The sequence below is a fragment of the Molossus molossus genome, unplaced genomic scaffold, assembly GCF_014108415.1.
Source record: "Molossus molossus isolate mMolMol1 unplaced genomic scaffold, mMolMol1.p scaffold_m16_p_11, whole genome shotgun sequence".
Taxonomy (NCBI): Eukaryota; Metazoa; Chordata; class Mammalia; order Chiroptera; family Molossidae; genus Molossus; species Molossus molossus.
Window position 1 is genome coordinate 43,878,275 of NW_023425346.1, and position 16,247 is coordinate 43,894,521.

Sequence of the window (16,247 nt, forward strand, 5' to 3'; positions counted from 1 at the left end):
AGTAGTTATCCTCGGGGTGTGATGACTGGAAGGGGCAATGAGTAGTTTCTGGAGTGCTGGCAAAGCTCTGTGTCTCGATATGGATTTTGGTTACACGTGTGTTCTGTTTAAGAAAATTCAGCGATCTCTTATCCACTTAAAATTTGTACTTTCTTATATGTGTTATACTTCAATAAAAAGTATACTAAATGTTAAGTTAAAAAGTTAGGTGGCAGATTTTTAAATATATATATCTCCTAAATCACTTCCAGCGATTTAATGCCAGCCCACTTCCTTGCTAAATAAATAAATAAAATACCCTAAGAATGTTTTATTAATGATTATAAGTAGAAATGTGCATTTAAACGTATCAAGTAAAACTGAATAAAAACAAAAGTGAAGGAAAATAAAGTATGTCAAATGTGCTAATTCAGCTGGAGTAGATAAGTACTCTTTCAGAATTTAAAAAAAACAAAAGGCAAAACTGATCTATGAAGGATGGTCACTAACACTGGTTTAGTGACTACTACATTCCAAACACACTATTATGTATATTTCATCTCACTTAACCCTAATATCCTTATGAGGTATATTTTCAATGTTTACACTTATTATCAAGTACATATAGCTAGTTGTCATGCTTTATGAATTTTACAAAACCAAGTATTGACATAGGTACTGGTCATGAAGTCCAACTGAATATTAGTTGGTGTTTATTATCAGTAAAAAGAGTCATCTCAAAAGCACCGTTAAAGTATTTCACCTCTTTCAACAGCAATGTTTTCCTAAGAAAATAAATATGCAAATTAGGTAGAATTTCCATTATCATTGCCAAGTGTAATCTGGTAGCAACAAAATGGCTCTGTGGAATGTCAGAAAACCAATCCTGGAATTCACCAAGAAAGTAAAAAATAATAATAATAATAAAACAAACTATGGTATAATCCCCCTAGTTTAGCTTTGTAACCTCCTCCCTCCACACCCCACCAATGGCTCATATGTAGTCAATCCATTCCTTTGCTACTCTCATATAAGCTAGAAAACGAACAGAAAGATGGGAGAATTCACAGCAGTGTTATATGGCCTAACATCAATAAACAAGTACAAAACTAACTTTTTTGCTAAAAACTTAAAATAATATTATTCAGATGGCCAATAAAAACAATCTCTACATCTTTCAATTAGGTATGGTATCAGCAATCAATTAAATGTGACATTTTAAGCACATACTTCTCTGGTGTCATCTGCAATTACAAACTTTTTGCATGGCTCCTTTATTTGATCTTTAAGTTGACCGATGTTTTCTTTCACGGTTTTAATAGTAAACGCATCAAGATTGGCACATATCTGGAAAAGAGATATTTTTCAATATTTAAATAATGAGTATTCCCTTTCCGGTGAGCTAATGTAGTTTTGTTTTTTGTTTTTCATGTAAGAAATAGGTAGCATTACTTGTTAAATATAGCATTTTAACATTGTTTTACTGTGGATCTGATTAACCAATAACAAACAACATTTATTCTCATAGAATAACAAGGAGCATCTAAATCAAGTTGGTGAATAATTCCAGAAAAGCGTATTTATTTTCATTCCTTACATTTTATTTTCCAGCTGGAAAAACTGATATAGAAAGAGCATCATAGCTTGCAGAGATTAGCAGAGAATGTTAATGAGAAAACCATATTACATGATGCATTTTAAAGGTCATTTTGGCATCCATGGATCATATTACCACTTTCTTCTACAGAGTGAAAAACTAGGAGCAGCTGAGGCCCAAGTGCCTGATCTAGATTAGAACTTGTCTTTAATCCCAATAATAAAATATATCTTGGGGCCAATAATTGTACCTTTGTCTACCCTAAATATTTTGATTGAATTCAACTTAAAATAAGGGACTTAAAATACAAATGAAATTGCTTTGATGCCAACACACTTTTTGCATTACTTTGAATTCGTTTAACATTTGAGATCAACTAACAGTACCTTATGTGTTGTTACCATTATGGGGCCGCTGATGAGTAATATATTTTTAATTATAGATTTGCATACCGCCATTTTCCCATTTCCTTTGAATTACCCAGAATCTCTCACACAGAACAAAAAAGGTAGTAGAAAATACGAAATTTTGAAATTCATTGAGTATGAGCATTAGAAACGTTCATAGTTGTATGCATATTTTAATATCAAATAAATCATTAACTTTACAATAGGAGGAGATATTTATGTATTTATTTTAATTTTTTTTCTTCATTGATTTGAGAGAGAGAGGACACTGATGAGAGAGAACATCGATAGGCTGCCTCTTGCATGCTCTCTACTGGGAATTTGGCCCACAACCTGGGCATGTGACCTGATCAGGAATTGAACTGGTGACCTCCTGGTGTATGGGTCGATGCTCAACCACTGAGCCACACTGGCTGGGCAGGAGGAGATATTTATTTATTTATTTTTTGTACGTGCCCCTAGTGGGAACTGAACCCAGGACTCTCTGGTCTGCAGGCTGTCCAACCACTGAGCCAAACTGGTCAGGGCAGGAGGAGATATTTAAAAGAAAGTATTTAGTTTATCTCTTCCTGTTACCCTCCCTTCCCATGCCCATTCCCTCTGAGGCTTGTCAGTCTGTTCCCTTCTTCCATGTCTCTGGATCTATTTTGTTCATCAGCTTGTTTTGTTCATTATATTCCACAAATAAGTGAGATAATGTGGTATTTGTCTTTCTCTGACTGGCTTATTTTGCTTAGCCTAATACTCTCCGAGTCCCTCCATGTCATCTCAAAGGGTAAGAGATCTCTCTTTCTTACAGCTGCATAGTGTTCCATTGTGTATATGTACCACAGCTTTTTCATCCACTCCTCTACTGATGGACACTCGGGCTGTTTCCAGATCTTATTTATTGGGTAGGGGGAAAGGTTGATGGACAAAATGGAAGACTTCTGTAATACTTTCAACAATAAAGATTTTAAAAAGAAGGAATTTGATTTGACCCCACTTTTCATTAATTGTATCAGCTTTCCATAATCCTTGTAATTTGTTCTGTTATAGTTGTTTATTAAGGCATATTACTGTTTTGTAGAAAATTGAATATACTTACTTTAACTAGAGCAAATAGATTTCACTTAACTGATGATCCCGGAATACTTTCTGTAATGCATTTGATGGCAGTTGAACCTGACTTTACTTAAAAAGCCCAAGAAATACTGGTATTATTTTAAACATTGGTTTTCTTTTTTATACATAAAGTTAATGACTTACTTTTAAAATGTGTTCTTCAGCTTTGGCTTGCTTGGTGGCTCCTCCAACACCCGGTGAGGCTGTTAGTCCCAGGATCTGAGGAAGGGGAATCACTGGCTTGTTTTCTTTCTTGAGCTTATCATTTTTCAACTTCTGTTTCAAATAACGCCTCATGATGTTATTATAGACAGCCTCTTTGTTGGTGTGATGACATTCATCAATGATGATGAGGGAAAAGTCTTAAAAGAAAATTCAAATGGTTCATTTGTCCAGCAAGGTAAAGAAAAACAAACAAACTAACCAACAATAACCTTTACGCTAGTAAAAGGAGCTATCATGGGGATGTCATTTCATGGTCAGAGTACCTGCACTACTCTCTTTCACTTTTTTTTATTTTAATTAATATAGAATTTTTTTTATTAATTAATTTTTGTTACAGATGTTTCTCCTTTTCCCCCCACTGATTCCCCCCTCCCCCTCCCTCCCTGCCCTGTCCCCAGCTTTGCTGTCCATGTCCACTGTTCATGCAAACATGCATATAAGTTCTGTGGTTTATCTCTCTGGAAACAGCCCAAGTGTCCATCAGTAGATGAATGGTAAAAAAGCTGTGGTACATATACACAATGGAGTACTACGCAGCTGTAAGAAAGAAAGATCTCTTATCCTTTGAGACTACATGGAAGGACCTGGAAAGTATCATCCTAAGTGAAACAAGCCAAACAGAGAAAGACAAGTATCATATGATCTCTTTCACTTTTTAAAACTAGTCTAGTCCTGGCCAGTTTGGCTCAGTGGTTGAGTCCCGGGTTCAGTTCCTGCTAGGGGCACGTACCACTAAAAAAAAAAAAAACAAACAAAAAAAACTAGTCTAGTCACCTGTACAAAAGTTTAAGTATGTTAATCATGAAACTATTCTTGTTAGATATTATCTCTAGTTAATAAATGAGTTTGAAAAGTTTATAGACCTAAAGAGTGTTATGGGATGAAATTCAAATCCAGGCTTATTGTCCAAAATTCTCAGGATTACACTTTTGTTCTTTAATATAATGTTTAATTTTAAGAGGTGAATTTTACATTTATTATAGCAAATAAAAACTACACTATTTAAAGAGAAAAATTTTGGCATGTCTTACCATTGCATTTCATTATTATGGTTATTTGTACTTATTTCCCTTCTTCTCTCCTACCTTCTCTTCTAATTCCTCGCAAAAGAGAAAAGATTGTATATTTGTTCAATGGAGCAGAAGGCAGATCTAACAGGACACACTGGCATATACAAAGAACTTCTCAGTACTTAGAATTAAGAAGTAAATGGAAAGTATAGTGATCATTTGATGTAATGATAATATTCTTATGTAGAACAGTGATCTAGTTAAAAACCTCTTCAGATTTTTTGTTTCCCCAAAGAACGAAAAGCCTCTTAATGAAAATTTAAACAATAAAGGACAATATAAACCAAAGTTAATCTTTTTAAATCAACATTTACACAGCCTCTATTATTAACATTAATATTAATACTAACTCTTTTTTCATAAACACTTCAACCAACCTGACAACTGGACACCATCGTCTTCTCCTTTTTCTGAGTTTAAAAGGGAGTTTTCAAGGATTTGAGCTGTGCTGATAATAACATCATAGGATTTGACAAATTTAGGAAATGATATTTTCAATTGGGTATCACCACTTAATCTTGTAATGTTATACCATTTCTTCAAAAATGGTTGAAACTCTTTGCGGAAGAGCTGTTCAACTAATGGTACCTTTAAAAATGCCAAAAGTAAAAAACAAATAAAATAAAATAAAAAGAGAGATCATTGTCAAAGCAAAAGGAGTATTGATCAAAGGCTTACTATGTGTCAAGTATTAACAAAGGTGGTTACCTTATCAGTTAATTAGGCATAACAACCTATTCATCATTCCATTCATTCATCTCTCAATAAGCACAACGGTGTTTAATATATGGTTCACAACTTTCAGAAACAGTCTAGCTGAGCGCACAGACCAAGACTAAAAACAAAACAAATTAATACAACACCACGCAATAATTCTCCTGTGGAAACACATTTAAAGTGACAGCAGAGAAGAAGTAACTGACTGCTCAAAAGAAGGGCTTAAGAGGTATTTTAATCTTGTAAACCATGGGCCAGTGAAGAGACAAATTGAAACTAAGGTTGGATAAGAAATACATTTTGAGTTGGTAGAGAAGGGCCAGGCTAAAAATGGCTGTGAACACCAGAGTATTTTAAATTTAGTGTAACAGTTCACACAGGACCCTGCTGAGTTGTGCACATTTAGGGTTGATTTATTACTGTTGTTTGCCTTGGGATCAGGCCAGAGGCAACAAACCTGAAGAAGTGGAGCAGGGAGCAAAGAATGAGAGGTAAGGCATTGCCTGGGGAGTGGATGTGAGGTGAGGAATGGACTGCTGGAATGGCTTTGGTGGCTGAGAAAGAACCAAACAACAAAAAGAGTTGGCAGCAAAGGTGAAAGTCCTTCCGAGACAACTGGCATAGTCTCGTGACAGTGTGCCGGGGTTAAGGTGACTTGACCTGATTGGTGATTTATGGTATCTTTGAATTCACTGACAAGTTAAGATGCAAATCTTCTCAAGACCCCGACCTGCAAGACCATCACCATGAAGTGATGCCATGGATAATGTGAGATCCAGGGCCAGGATGAAGAAGGCATCCCCGGCCTGGCCAGCAGAGGCTCATCTTTGCTGGCAAGCAAAGTTGGAAGATGGTCTCACTCTTTAAGACTACAACCTCCAGAGTCAACCCTGCACCTGCTCCTCCGAGGAGTGGTTGTATTCTTACGATAAAATAAGCTAAAGAAAAAAAAAGTTCTTAAGAAAAGCATAAGGAAGAGAAATACATTTACAGTATTTATTGAAAAAAAAAAAAAATCAGTGTATAAGTGGACCCGCACAGTTCAATCTCATGTTCTTCAAGGGTCAACTATATTTTTTTCATTCCACTTATACAAGACAGAGGTGATCATCTAAGAAGGAAGTATTCTAAGGAAGAGAATGGGAATTATATGTAGCATAAAGAGAGTGCAACCCAGAGGGAAGACAGGCAGCTCTGAAAACAACTACTGTAGCTACCTGCTTATTGTGTGACCGTGGACAAGTTACTTAAGCATCTCAATTTCCACATGAAGAAAGTGAGGATAATGTTAACCTGTGGTGGGTGTTGTGAAAAAGTAAATGAAATAACGGCTGACATACTGCTGGTACTCAGAAAAAAATTCCCTGATATTTCACCCATTCTTTGACTCTAGCAGTGAGTGTGGTAGAAAGGGACCAGTTGACTTCGGAAGAGAAGAGTTCCAGTCTCAGTTCTGCTGATTATTGGCTGGATGATCCCTGACAGGTTAATTAAAGCCTGAGCCTCAGCTTTCTGATGGGTAAGAAGGGGATAGTTGTGGTTACTTCAAAGAATAGCTGTGTGGTTTTAATGAGATAATGTAAAGTACAATCCAGTATTATTATATTATTAATACATATCTTTCATGCCCTAGACTGTAGATTCCGTGGGGACTGGATCAGCATTTCATTGGTCTTTAAATACCCTCATGCTACTGAATGATTTAAGAATCTTTATTACATGAAGTGACATAGGGACCTGAGGTTCTGTCCATAAAGGGTGAGTCAAAGAAGCAGCATCTTCTCAACTACAGAACAAAAAGAAGCTGTCACGGAGGTAGCAGGTGTTGGAAATCCTGATACTCACTCTGGGTGGCATTGACTTCCCGTTGAAGGACAAGAGAAAGCCAGGTGCAAGTCTGACATGGCTAATTGGGAGGTGTGTGGTCCTTTTGGAGCCATTTCCTGAGATGTGACAGAGTGCCTGCCAAGACTAATCAAACCCAACTGCTACTCACTTCTGCTGAATCAGATGGGGCTGCATCGCAGCATCTGAGGGAACCTGGGATTTATCTCTCATGATGTTGAAGCCCTAGATAGGAAATAGAAAGTCTGGAAACACAGGTGGTGTTTTCATTTCTCCCTGCATTTGAAGGCGATAACTTTGGAAAGGATGGAGAAAGGGAGATGAAAGTAAATGGTATTAGGGAACAGGATTTTTCCTTTCTAGATCAAGGGTTATAATAGCTTGTTCTTGGGCCAAATATAGAACGAAGGTTAGGTTGACTTACTAGGCCAGAGATTTCCTGACTCATTCAAAAAGACTTAAAGCTGAAATTACTTTAAAATTAAAGAAATGGGATAATGAAGAAAAAAATTATGACATAAATGGAAGTACTAATGAAGAAATTTTTAGTAATTCTTAGGGAAAAACAGTAAGGAAGAAGATCATGAATTAGATTAAAGTCCTTAAATAACTATACAACATTGCAATTGATATGAATAATTAATGAGGATAATTTAATGTTTAAACATTGCTGAAAATTTGAATTAATAAGAATCAACTATGCCTTGGCTAGTGTGGCTTAGTTGGTTGAGTGCTAACCTATGCACCAAGAGGTTGCCAGTTTGATTCCTGGTCAGGGTGCATGCCCAGGTTGGGGGCTCAATCTCCAGTCGGGAACATGCAAGAAGCAACCAATCAATGTTTCACTTTCATGATGCTGATTTTCTTTCTCTCTCCCTCTCCATTTCTCTCTCTCTAAAAATCAATAAAAAATCTTTAAAAAAATAAAATAAAAAGAATCATGTAGATCACCTAGATCCAGTGGGGTGAAAGATTTGTGACAAGATTTAACATGACAGGACAAGTAATTATTACAAAAAGAAAAGTGCATCTGATGCATACAAAAACACAAGACCTGAAATGAACAATCAACATAATGATATGAAGAAATACACATAAGTAATTATTTTTAAGCTCAAAAATTAACTGCACAAACATAACTTAGCAGGTCTAGTTTAACAGCTTTTTTTCAAATAAATTTAGGCTTCTTAGATTATAGCAAGCACCAGATGAGTCTGTGGGTGACCAAGGCAGATTCAGTCATGGGCTAAGTGTCACATCTCATCTCTCCTAAACTCTGCACTGTAAGACTATGTCTATAGTATTCTGTTCAACACTGGACACTGTGTTTTAAGAGGATCTGAGATAAAAGTCTGGAAAAGTATGAGCACTCAGGGTGATGGAAAGTCTGGAAACCATGTTATGTGAAGAACAGTGAAAGGAAGTGGAGATATTTATCTTGGGAAACAAGAAGGATAACTTAGAAGCTGCATGATGCTTGCTTCTTTCTTTATGTGGAAGGCTATAGTAAGACAAGAAAATTGCAACTTAAGCTACTCTCTCTCTTTTTTTTTTTTTTTTTATCCTCACTCGAGGATACATTTATCTTCAGATAGAGTGGGAGAGAGAGAGAGAAATATCGATGTGAGAGAGACACATCGAGTGGCCGCCACCCACTCCACCCTAACCGGGGCTGGGAACAAACAGCAACGAAGGTACATGCCCTTAGCGGGAGCTGAACCTGGGACTCTCTGGTCTGTGGGCCAATGCTCCAACCACTGAGCCAAATCCGCCAGGGCATAACTTAACCTCCTCTTTATCATCACAGAGGAAAGAATTCTAACCAATGAGAGTGGATGCCAGAGAAACCAATTTTGATGAATACACATTAGGCTTTCTGACAATGTCAGCTGTTCAAAGAATAGATCAAGCTGTCTTTTAGAAGGGAAGCATCCTTGATATTAGAAGTTACTCAGCAGAGGTGAGAGAACCACTTGGCAATAGATCAAAGCTGGATCTTGAAGAACTCTTTCAACTCTAGTCTATGATGCTGTGACCTGATAAGGAAAGTAAGGAAGCAGATGCATCAAAAATAATTCCTAGGTTTTGAGATTACAGGCTTTGGAAGAGGTGATATAATAGAGAGACAGAGCCCTGGCCAGTTTGGTTCAGCGGTTAGAGCATTGGCCTGCAGACCAGAGAGTTCCGGGTTCAGTTCCCGCTGAGGGTGGGTACATCGGTTGTAGTTTGTCCCTGGCCCTGGTTGGAGTCATATGGGTGGCAGCCACTCATGTGTCTCATGTCAATGTTTCTCGCTCTCTCTCCCACCCTCCATCCCTCCCACTCTATCAGAAGATAAATGCAAAAATGTCCTCGGGTGAGGATTAAAAAACAAAAAACAACAACAACAACAACAAAAATAGACAGAGTCCAGTCAGTGTGGCTCAGTGGTTGAGCATCGACCCATACATTAAGTCACGGGTTCGATTCCCAGTCAGGACACATGCCCAGGTTGTGTGCCTCATCCCTAGTGGGGAGCATGCAGGAGGCAGTCAATCAATGTTCTTTCTCATTGCTGTTTCTATGACTCTCTCACTTCCTCTCTCTCTAAAATCAATAAAGGGAAAAAAATAGAGACAGACAAGTAGGGCAGAAGAGCTCTTTGAGAGTGTAGATGAGATTTACTTTAAGGAAATGGCAGAACTTCAAATGGTATTAAGAACATCAGCATAAGTGGTTTTGAATCCAGTTAACTTTGTTTTGTTTTGTTTTTCTGGACTTGACACTTATGACCCTGCTCACTGGTTGAAGAATACAAAATTTCATTTCATTAATTATGAAAGTGAAAAGGAAGGAGTGGGAGAAAACAGTAATGTTCACTGAGTTACTCCTAGGCTTTAGATAGATTATTTAGTTTAAACTTCTGAACAACTATTCAGGGTCATATAATTTTATTCCTTTTATAGATGAGGAAACTAATGTGAGAAAAGTTAGTAATTTGTCCACAATCAAACACCTATATTCATTGTATTCCAAAACATAATATCCTTAATATAGAGAATATATGAAAAGCTATATGAAAATTTTAATGTATCACCATTATCACTAAAGAAATAAAACTGTTCTAATAATGTACATACAAATATAAAGGACAGGTCTTTAGGCTTAGCACATATACATATAAACTGCATTTAGAATTACATGACAGAAATCATTCAGACCATAAATTTTGAGTATGTGTCTTTGGTACTGAAAGGCAGGTTGAAACTAAAACATTTATCATAACAGAAATACAAAAGATACAGGAAAGTTGCATCATCTATTGCTACATTTTCTGTAAAGAAATAACTGAGAATCTAGTTATCATATGTAATGGGAAAAAGAAGACTTTCTGGTCATGGAAAAGTATACTCCATTTACTCCAAAAAATGGTAAAGATTAATCTCCACAGTTTATAAATTTATAAGATAATAAACTCTCATTTATCTGAATAAATCTCAAATAACTAGGTTTTCTTACAATGGAGACTTATACCTGCTTATAAAGATGGCTTTCATATGCCCCAAGGTATGAATTATTAAAGAAGACCTCAGTTGCATTTAATGATATATGTTATATACATAAAATCTTTGAAAACTATTTACCTATCTAACCTGATATAAATCAGCCAAATATTAATTTAACTTTTTCTTTTTCTTAAAACAAATTTATATATATCCAGACTTTATATACACACACATGTATGTGTGTGTGTGTGTGTGTGTGTGTGTGTATATGTTCTGGATAAAGAGCAAATACCACCTTTGACCAAAAGCCAATGGTTAAACAGACTTTATCTAGAAGACAATATTTGATCCTAGATTCCAGTAATATTTTGAGGTCATTTATGTTCACATGCAATGGTAAATTAGTACCAGTCAACCTTAAAGAATATCTGGGTAAATACACCCTTTATGCATAGGTTACAGCTATTTGACTTAATCTGGTTTTATAGAAAAATTCCATTATAAAGGCTAGTAACTAAGATATACATATAATTTGAAGATTTAAGATAAAATAAATTAAGTTCACATTTTTCCTAATGAAACTAAATCTGTATCATCTATTGTTACAAATCTCACTATACAAATGTGTAAAAATAATAAAATGAAAACAATGTTATATTATGTTTGAATACCTTATTGACTAGGACCATGACTTTTCCTAGTTCGGATGCCTTTTTCTTCTTGTCCAAGTGATCCTTGGCAATGTACACAGCCACTCTGGTTTTCCCACTCCCTGTAGGGAGGCATATAATGACATTCTTTCCTTCCAAGGCTGGTTGGGCAACTTCCATTTGGTACGGTCTGAGATTCAGTTCTGGCTCAGGGAATACTCTTTCGGCCGCTTTCTCTTCATCTGAAAGAGGTTAAAAGAAAGAAAAATAGGGAGAAAAATAAATAAGAGAATGGGCAACAAAATGACTAAGGCTAGGAAGCCCTCACACTGAACACAGGGCTCTGTGTTTAAAATGCTTTTCATGTATGGTCCAAACCAATTCATTTTCTATTTTCTGCACCAAATGGGCATCAGCTTTGTTTGTATTTGCAGGATACAACGCCAGGCACTCCTCATGGAAGAGGCCTGGGGGTGGGGGTGCAGAGGGAGTGAATTAACAGGATGGATGGAGGACTAAAAGGGGCAACATTCCACAGTCTTTTCAGAGAATGGGCAAAGCCAAGGGCCAAGTACAGAAAGGTGCAAGACTGGCAGTTATACAGCAGTTCTCATGTATCAGCCTTTCCATCTCTGTGGGGCCATTATGCCTTACATGTTTCTTTAGCTCCTCCACCTACAAATCAAGAGAACCGGGTAAGTGGGAACCATCAGTCCTTGTTCAGTATTCCCCCTTACTTTTCATTACAAAGAACATATTACAGCTGATGCTACTTTCCTCCATTTGAAAACTTTGACAACCAAACACCAAGAGTTTGCACATCTATCAATCTATCTAGCTATCTATCATCTATCATCTATCTAAAATATCTAAAAATGGCACCCCAAAATTCCATTTTTGGCCTTTGAACTAACCAGATTAAACAGAAGCAATATTTATGAACAAAGGGAAAACTCCTTCCATACTAACCTTAATTTGTAGATTTTCATTCAACAACAAGAAACAATTTTATTTTAAACCGAATTGTGAGTAATTTTGCTATTTAGTTTTGAATTGTGATCTTTATCACTTCCTTATATGTATGTCTCCACATATTCATATTTTTCCAAAACTCAAAGCACAGTAAATTAAAAATATTTCTAATTAACATAGATTTATGAATTTAAAATATTGATAAAAGTACTGACATATATTAATTTTATAAACATTTGGATAAAATCATTATAGCATATCTTGGTTTAAATATGTTTTCTTTAGAAGTGACCATATTTATAGTAGCCAGGGGAAAAAGGATCTAAAAATGTATAACTCATCATGTGGAATGCAGTAAAATAAATATTATAGCAATTTAAAAGCCTAACTTATGCTTTATGTAATCATAAGAAAAAATAAAATGACAGCGCTTATCAGTATTTCATTACACATGAAGTAATTGTTCTTTCTCTTATCAGTGATCGCAATAAAACTAAGCTAACATAATCCCATTAACTTCAAAAAGGTTGCTGATGGTTCCGTTTCAGCAAAGGGATGATTCTATTTAACTACGTTTTAACTTGTTGAGATAGTTCCATCTGAACAGGTAGGAAAATTCACACCAAATACCACTTAGTAAGAGTCATCTCCTAACCTGGCAGGAAATGTACCTTCTGTATGAGTGAGTAAACACAGATGCAATACATTTAAGTTATCATTGGATCAGCTGAAGATTCATTTACTATGATTTTCAGGAAAAACTCATTCCAGATCACCGACATTTAAAAATATACATTTGCAAGTGTTCTCGCCATGCTTGTTTTGAACTCTACATCCTAAATAGTAATTCATCTTCCATTATATTTATGGAAGTTTCTAATTTATTTAAGATTATCATTTCTCCTCTTGAGTGGCTTTTATAGATTATCAACATTTTAATATTCCATCTACATTATGAGCATTTATCACATAACTTTTCTAAAAGACCCACATCATTTGCAAAGAAAGATGTATTTTAAATTGTGTTTAAACCAACATCCAGAACTTTACCTTTGCCGAATTGCTGTTTGACCTAGGAAGTTTGTGAAAAGATATTAGCAAGTTCTCTCTATTCAATTTCACTCCAGGTATACTTTTGCATAGATTTAAAAAATATATAAAAAAATCTGCTTTCCTCATAACAGCTGCATGTACTTTTAAAAATCATTATTCCCTCCTTTTGTTTTTCATGCTTATTATTAAAGTCTTGGGTAACAAACATTTAAAAGAGAAACTTAGAAAAATTTCCAAAGTCCTTTACCCAGGAATCTAAAACTAAGTTAAATGAGGAGCACATCAATATCACTTATGCATATTAACATTGTGCTAATACATTTAAGAAGTCTTAGACTGTTGAAAGAGCTCGCATGTTCAAATTTAAGTCTAGAATCAAAGTCATGACATGTCGCTGCTACTTAACAAGTTATGTACCATTAATTCATTATGTAGTAACCCTTCACTGGGTGCGTATTATATCCATGTGATCTCAAGAATACAGTCCTTGTCCTCAAGGACTTCAGAGTCTAGGGCACTATACTGCTGCCACTAAAAGAATCTGGCTATTAGAGAGACAGTTCAATATAATAGTCCACATTTTTGAGTCAAGTCTAAGAAATTCGATGGGTGTCCCCAAGTTTAAAAGAGAAGCACAGAGTGAATATGGAAATAATTAGAGTTGGATTCATTGTGAGAATAGCATCCAAAGGAGAAGAGCTGGGTGAGTGCTAAATATTCAGCCTGATTCTTGCCTTATCACATCCTCTGACATAGGGATGGAAGAATTTATCCACATAAGCAATGAACAGAGAATTTTCTCTTTTCTGTCACCAGAAGGAGAGAACTGGACTGGTGTCAATGATCCAGGAGCCAATTTCCTGTATATATATATATATATATATATATATATATATATATATATTTTTTAATGTTTGGGTTTTGTTTGTTTGTTGTTGGTTTCTTTTTGGCTCTCTTTGAAAAGCAAAATCAATTAAATGCAATAATTAAAATGGTATTTAAAATATGCACAGGCTTTGTATAACTTTGTGCTCTTCCTCTACAATAAATATTGATTAAAGACCTTAAAATTATACTATACCATATAAATGGTCAAAAAATGAAATCAAATAGGGCTTAAATAATAACATTCTATTGGAACTACACCATGTGGCAAATTTCATTCTCACATTGATTTTGACAGCTGAGTTATTCTTGGAGAGAAAAGGTCTGTCACTGCATGTGTTTGAAATTGAAAAAGTACTCCTTTACCTATAGTATGTAACCACAAAAAAACACGCCATTCCAGCTGGACAAATATTAATAGGTATTACCTTGAAATAGTAAGGAAACACTTTCTACATATCAGGCCAATGTGTATTCTAAAAAATTTGCTACTTTGTGTTAGGCAGTGTATCTCTCTGAAAATGAGAAACAGAAAAACAAAATGCCTTCCATAGTATAATTGGAATATTTAAACTTTGAAAGCACCATTAATTATCTTTTACTATGACATAATACCTCACAAAGAAACGTAATGTTATGGTATGGGGTCATGCCCATGATCCTCCTGGCCCATATGTGACCTTTGAAGGTAGACAAAGGACATGTGCAAGAACATCCCTTTGATGTCAGCCTCAAAGGTCAAAATATGATCCCAAACACGCAATGCTTTTCAGTGATTCAATATGTGTTTAACAATTAGCATTTCATCTAAACCTTATTTTAAGTGATTTCTATTTCATTCTATATCATGTATTTAAGGAAAAGGAATGTCTTAATTTTATCATTTCAGAATTCTACTACAGACCATGCAAGGCAATTCTTTTTCCTAAGCACTGACCCTATCTAAAACATCAGTGGATATCCTTTGAAACTGTGTTTGTCTTCACATGTATTTGCCTTTGAAAATGTATTTGCTTTTTAAAAGTAGGTTGCATTTAGATTTATCACGTTTCATGCCACATTGAGGACTGAAAATCAGTAAACAGTTACATTTGCTAAGAGCTCAAACTAGACAAAATGCACTGTACATAGAGGATAGCCATTAAATGTGTATTGAATGAATGAATGTTGTTGAAAAGCCCTTCTGGAGACAAATAAAAATTAGGATGAGGTCCAGAAGCTTAAAACTACCCATAAAATGTTACATATTAGCTAGAGTATATTTTGAATTCTAGGATCAATAGCATTTAATCAAAAATTTATAATTAGATTAAACAACTGTATAACAAGCATACAAAAAATAAATAAATATAATTAACAGAAATAAACACATGACAAGAACTTAATAAACAATGACCAAATTGAACAGAAAGTGAATTATCCCTTTTTAGTTAAAATTAATGTTATGACTGAAATTTGGTGAATTGGGCTTCCTCAAACCAACTTGTTACAAGGGATTTGAAGTGCTATTGAGAGAAAGGACATTTAAATCAAAGAAGTGATATACTTCCATTTGAAAGCTTTTAGGGCAGATGAGCATCTTATATAAATTATTTTGACCCTTTAGACCTACTGTAGATCTAAATTTCTATAATTCTGAGAATGCAGGACAATCTGAAGTACACAATATTTTCTAAGTGTTTACTGTAATTTAATCACAAAACAAATACAGATTAAAGTAATTTGTTTCTTAATGTTCCAGTTTTCTACTGCTTCTTAGCTGGCCACATTGCCAAAGCATTTTTTATTTGTGATTTGTCAAATAATGATACATTTCAAACATACAAATACCGAAAGGTGTGTAACAGACATCCGAGGACCTATCACCCATTTTTAACAGATGTTAACATTTAAGCTCAGTAATAATGATGGAAATACACGTTCCAAGAACAGAAAGAAGTGATTTGAAATTGATCAGACCAACACAAGTTAGGAAATCGGCACTCTCATTTATTTCTGGTGGGATATTCAACTCCTGTGAAGAGCCATTTGGAAAACACCAAGTAAAGTTCTCATTTAGTGACAAAAATATTTTGTAGCTCTACTCCTATGCAACACATATTTTTACAAATTGGAACTCTTTAACTGTATATGTAATTTCTAGTTTTTCATTGAAAGAAGAACTCTTGAAGTTTTTATTTTAAATGTATTTTAATTTAAAAATTTCAGGTTTGGGAATAAATGTACCAAATTACATGCAGAATTTAAAACAGTCAAAT

General features: G+C 35.1%; 1 protein-coding gene across 1 annotated transcript in view; it reads right to left on the bottom strand.

Annotated features, from left to right (window-relative positions):
• Window positions 1-16,247, bottom strand: part of IFIH1 (interferon induced with helicase C domain 1) — a 53,971-nt gene that overhangs the window by 11,265 nt on the left and 26,459 nt on the right. Inside the window, exons 5-8 of the mRNA XM_036254155.1 lie at window positions 11,101-11,321; window positions 4,760-4,970; window positions 3,232-3,449; window positions 1,210-1,326 (exon numbers count right to left, since the gene is read on the bottom strand). Coding sequence (XP_036110048.1) covers window positions 1,210-1,326; window positions 3,232-3,449; window positions 4,760-4,970; window positions 11,101-11,321 — 767 coding nt within the window. The remainder of the gene's footprint in view (window positions 1-1,209; window positions 1,327-3,231; window positions 3,450-4,759; window positions 4,971-11,100; window positions 11,322-16,247) is intronic.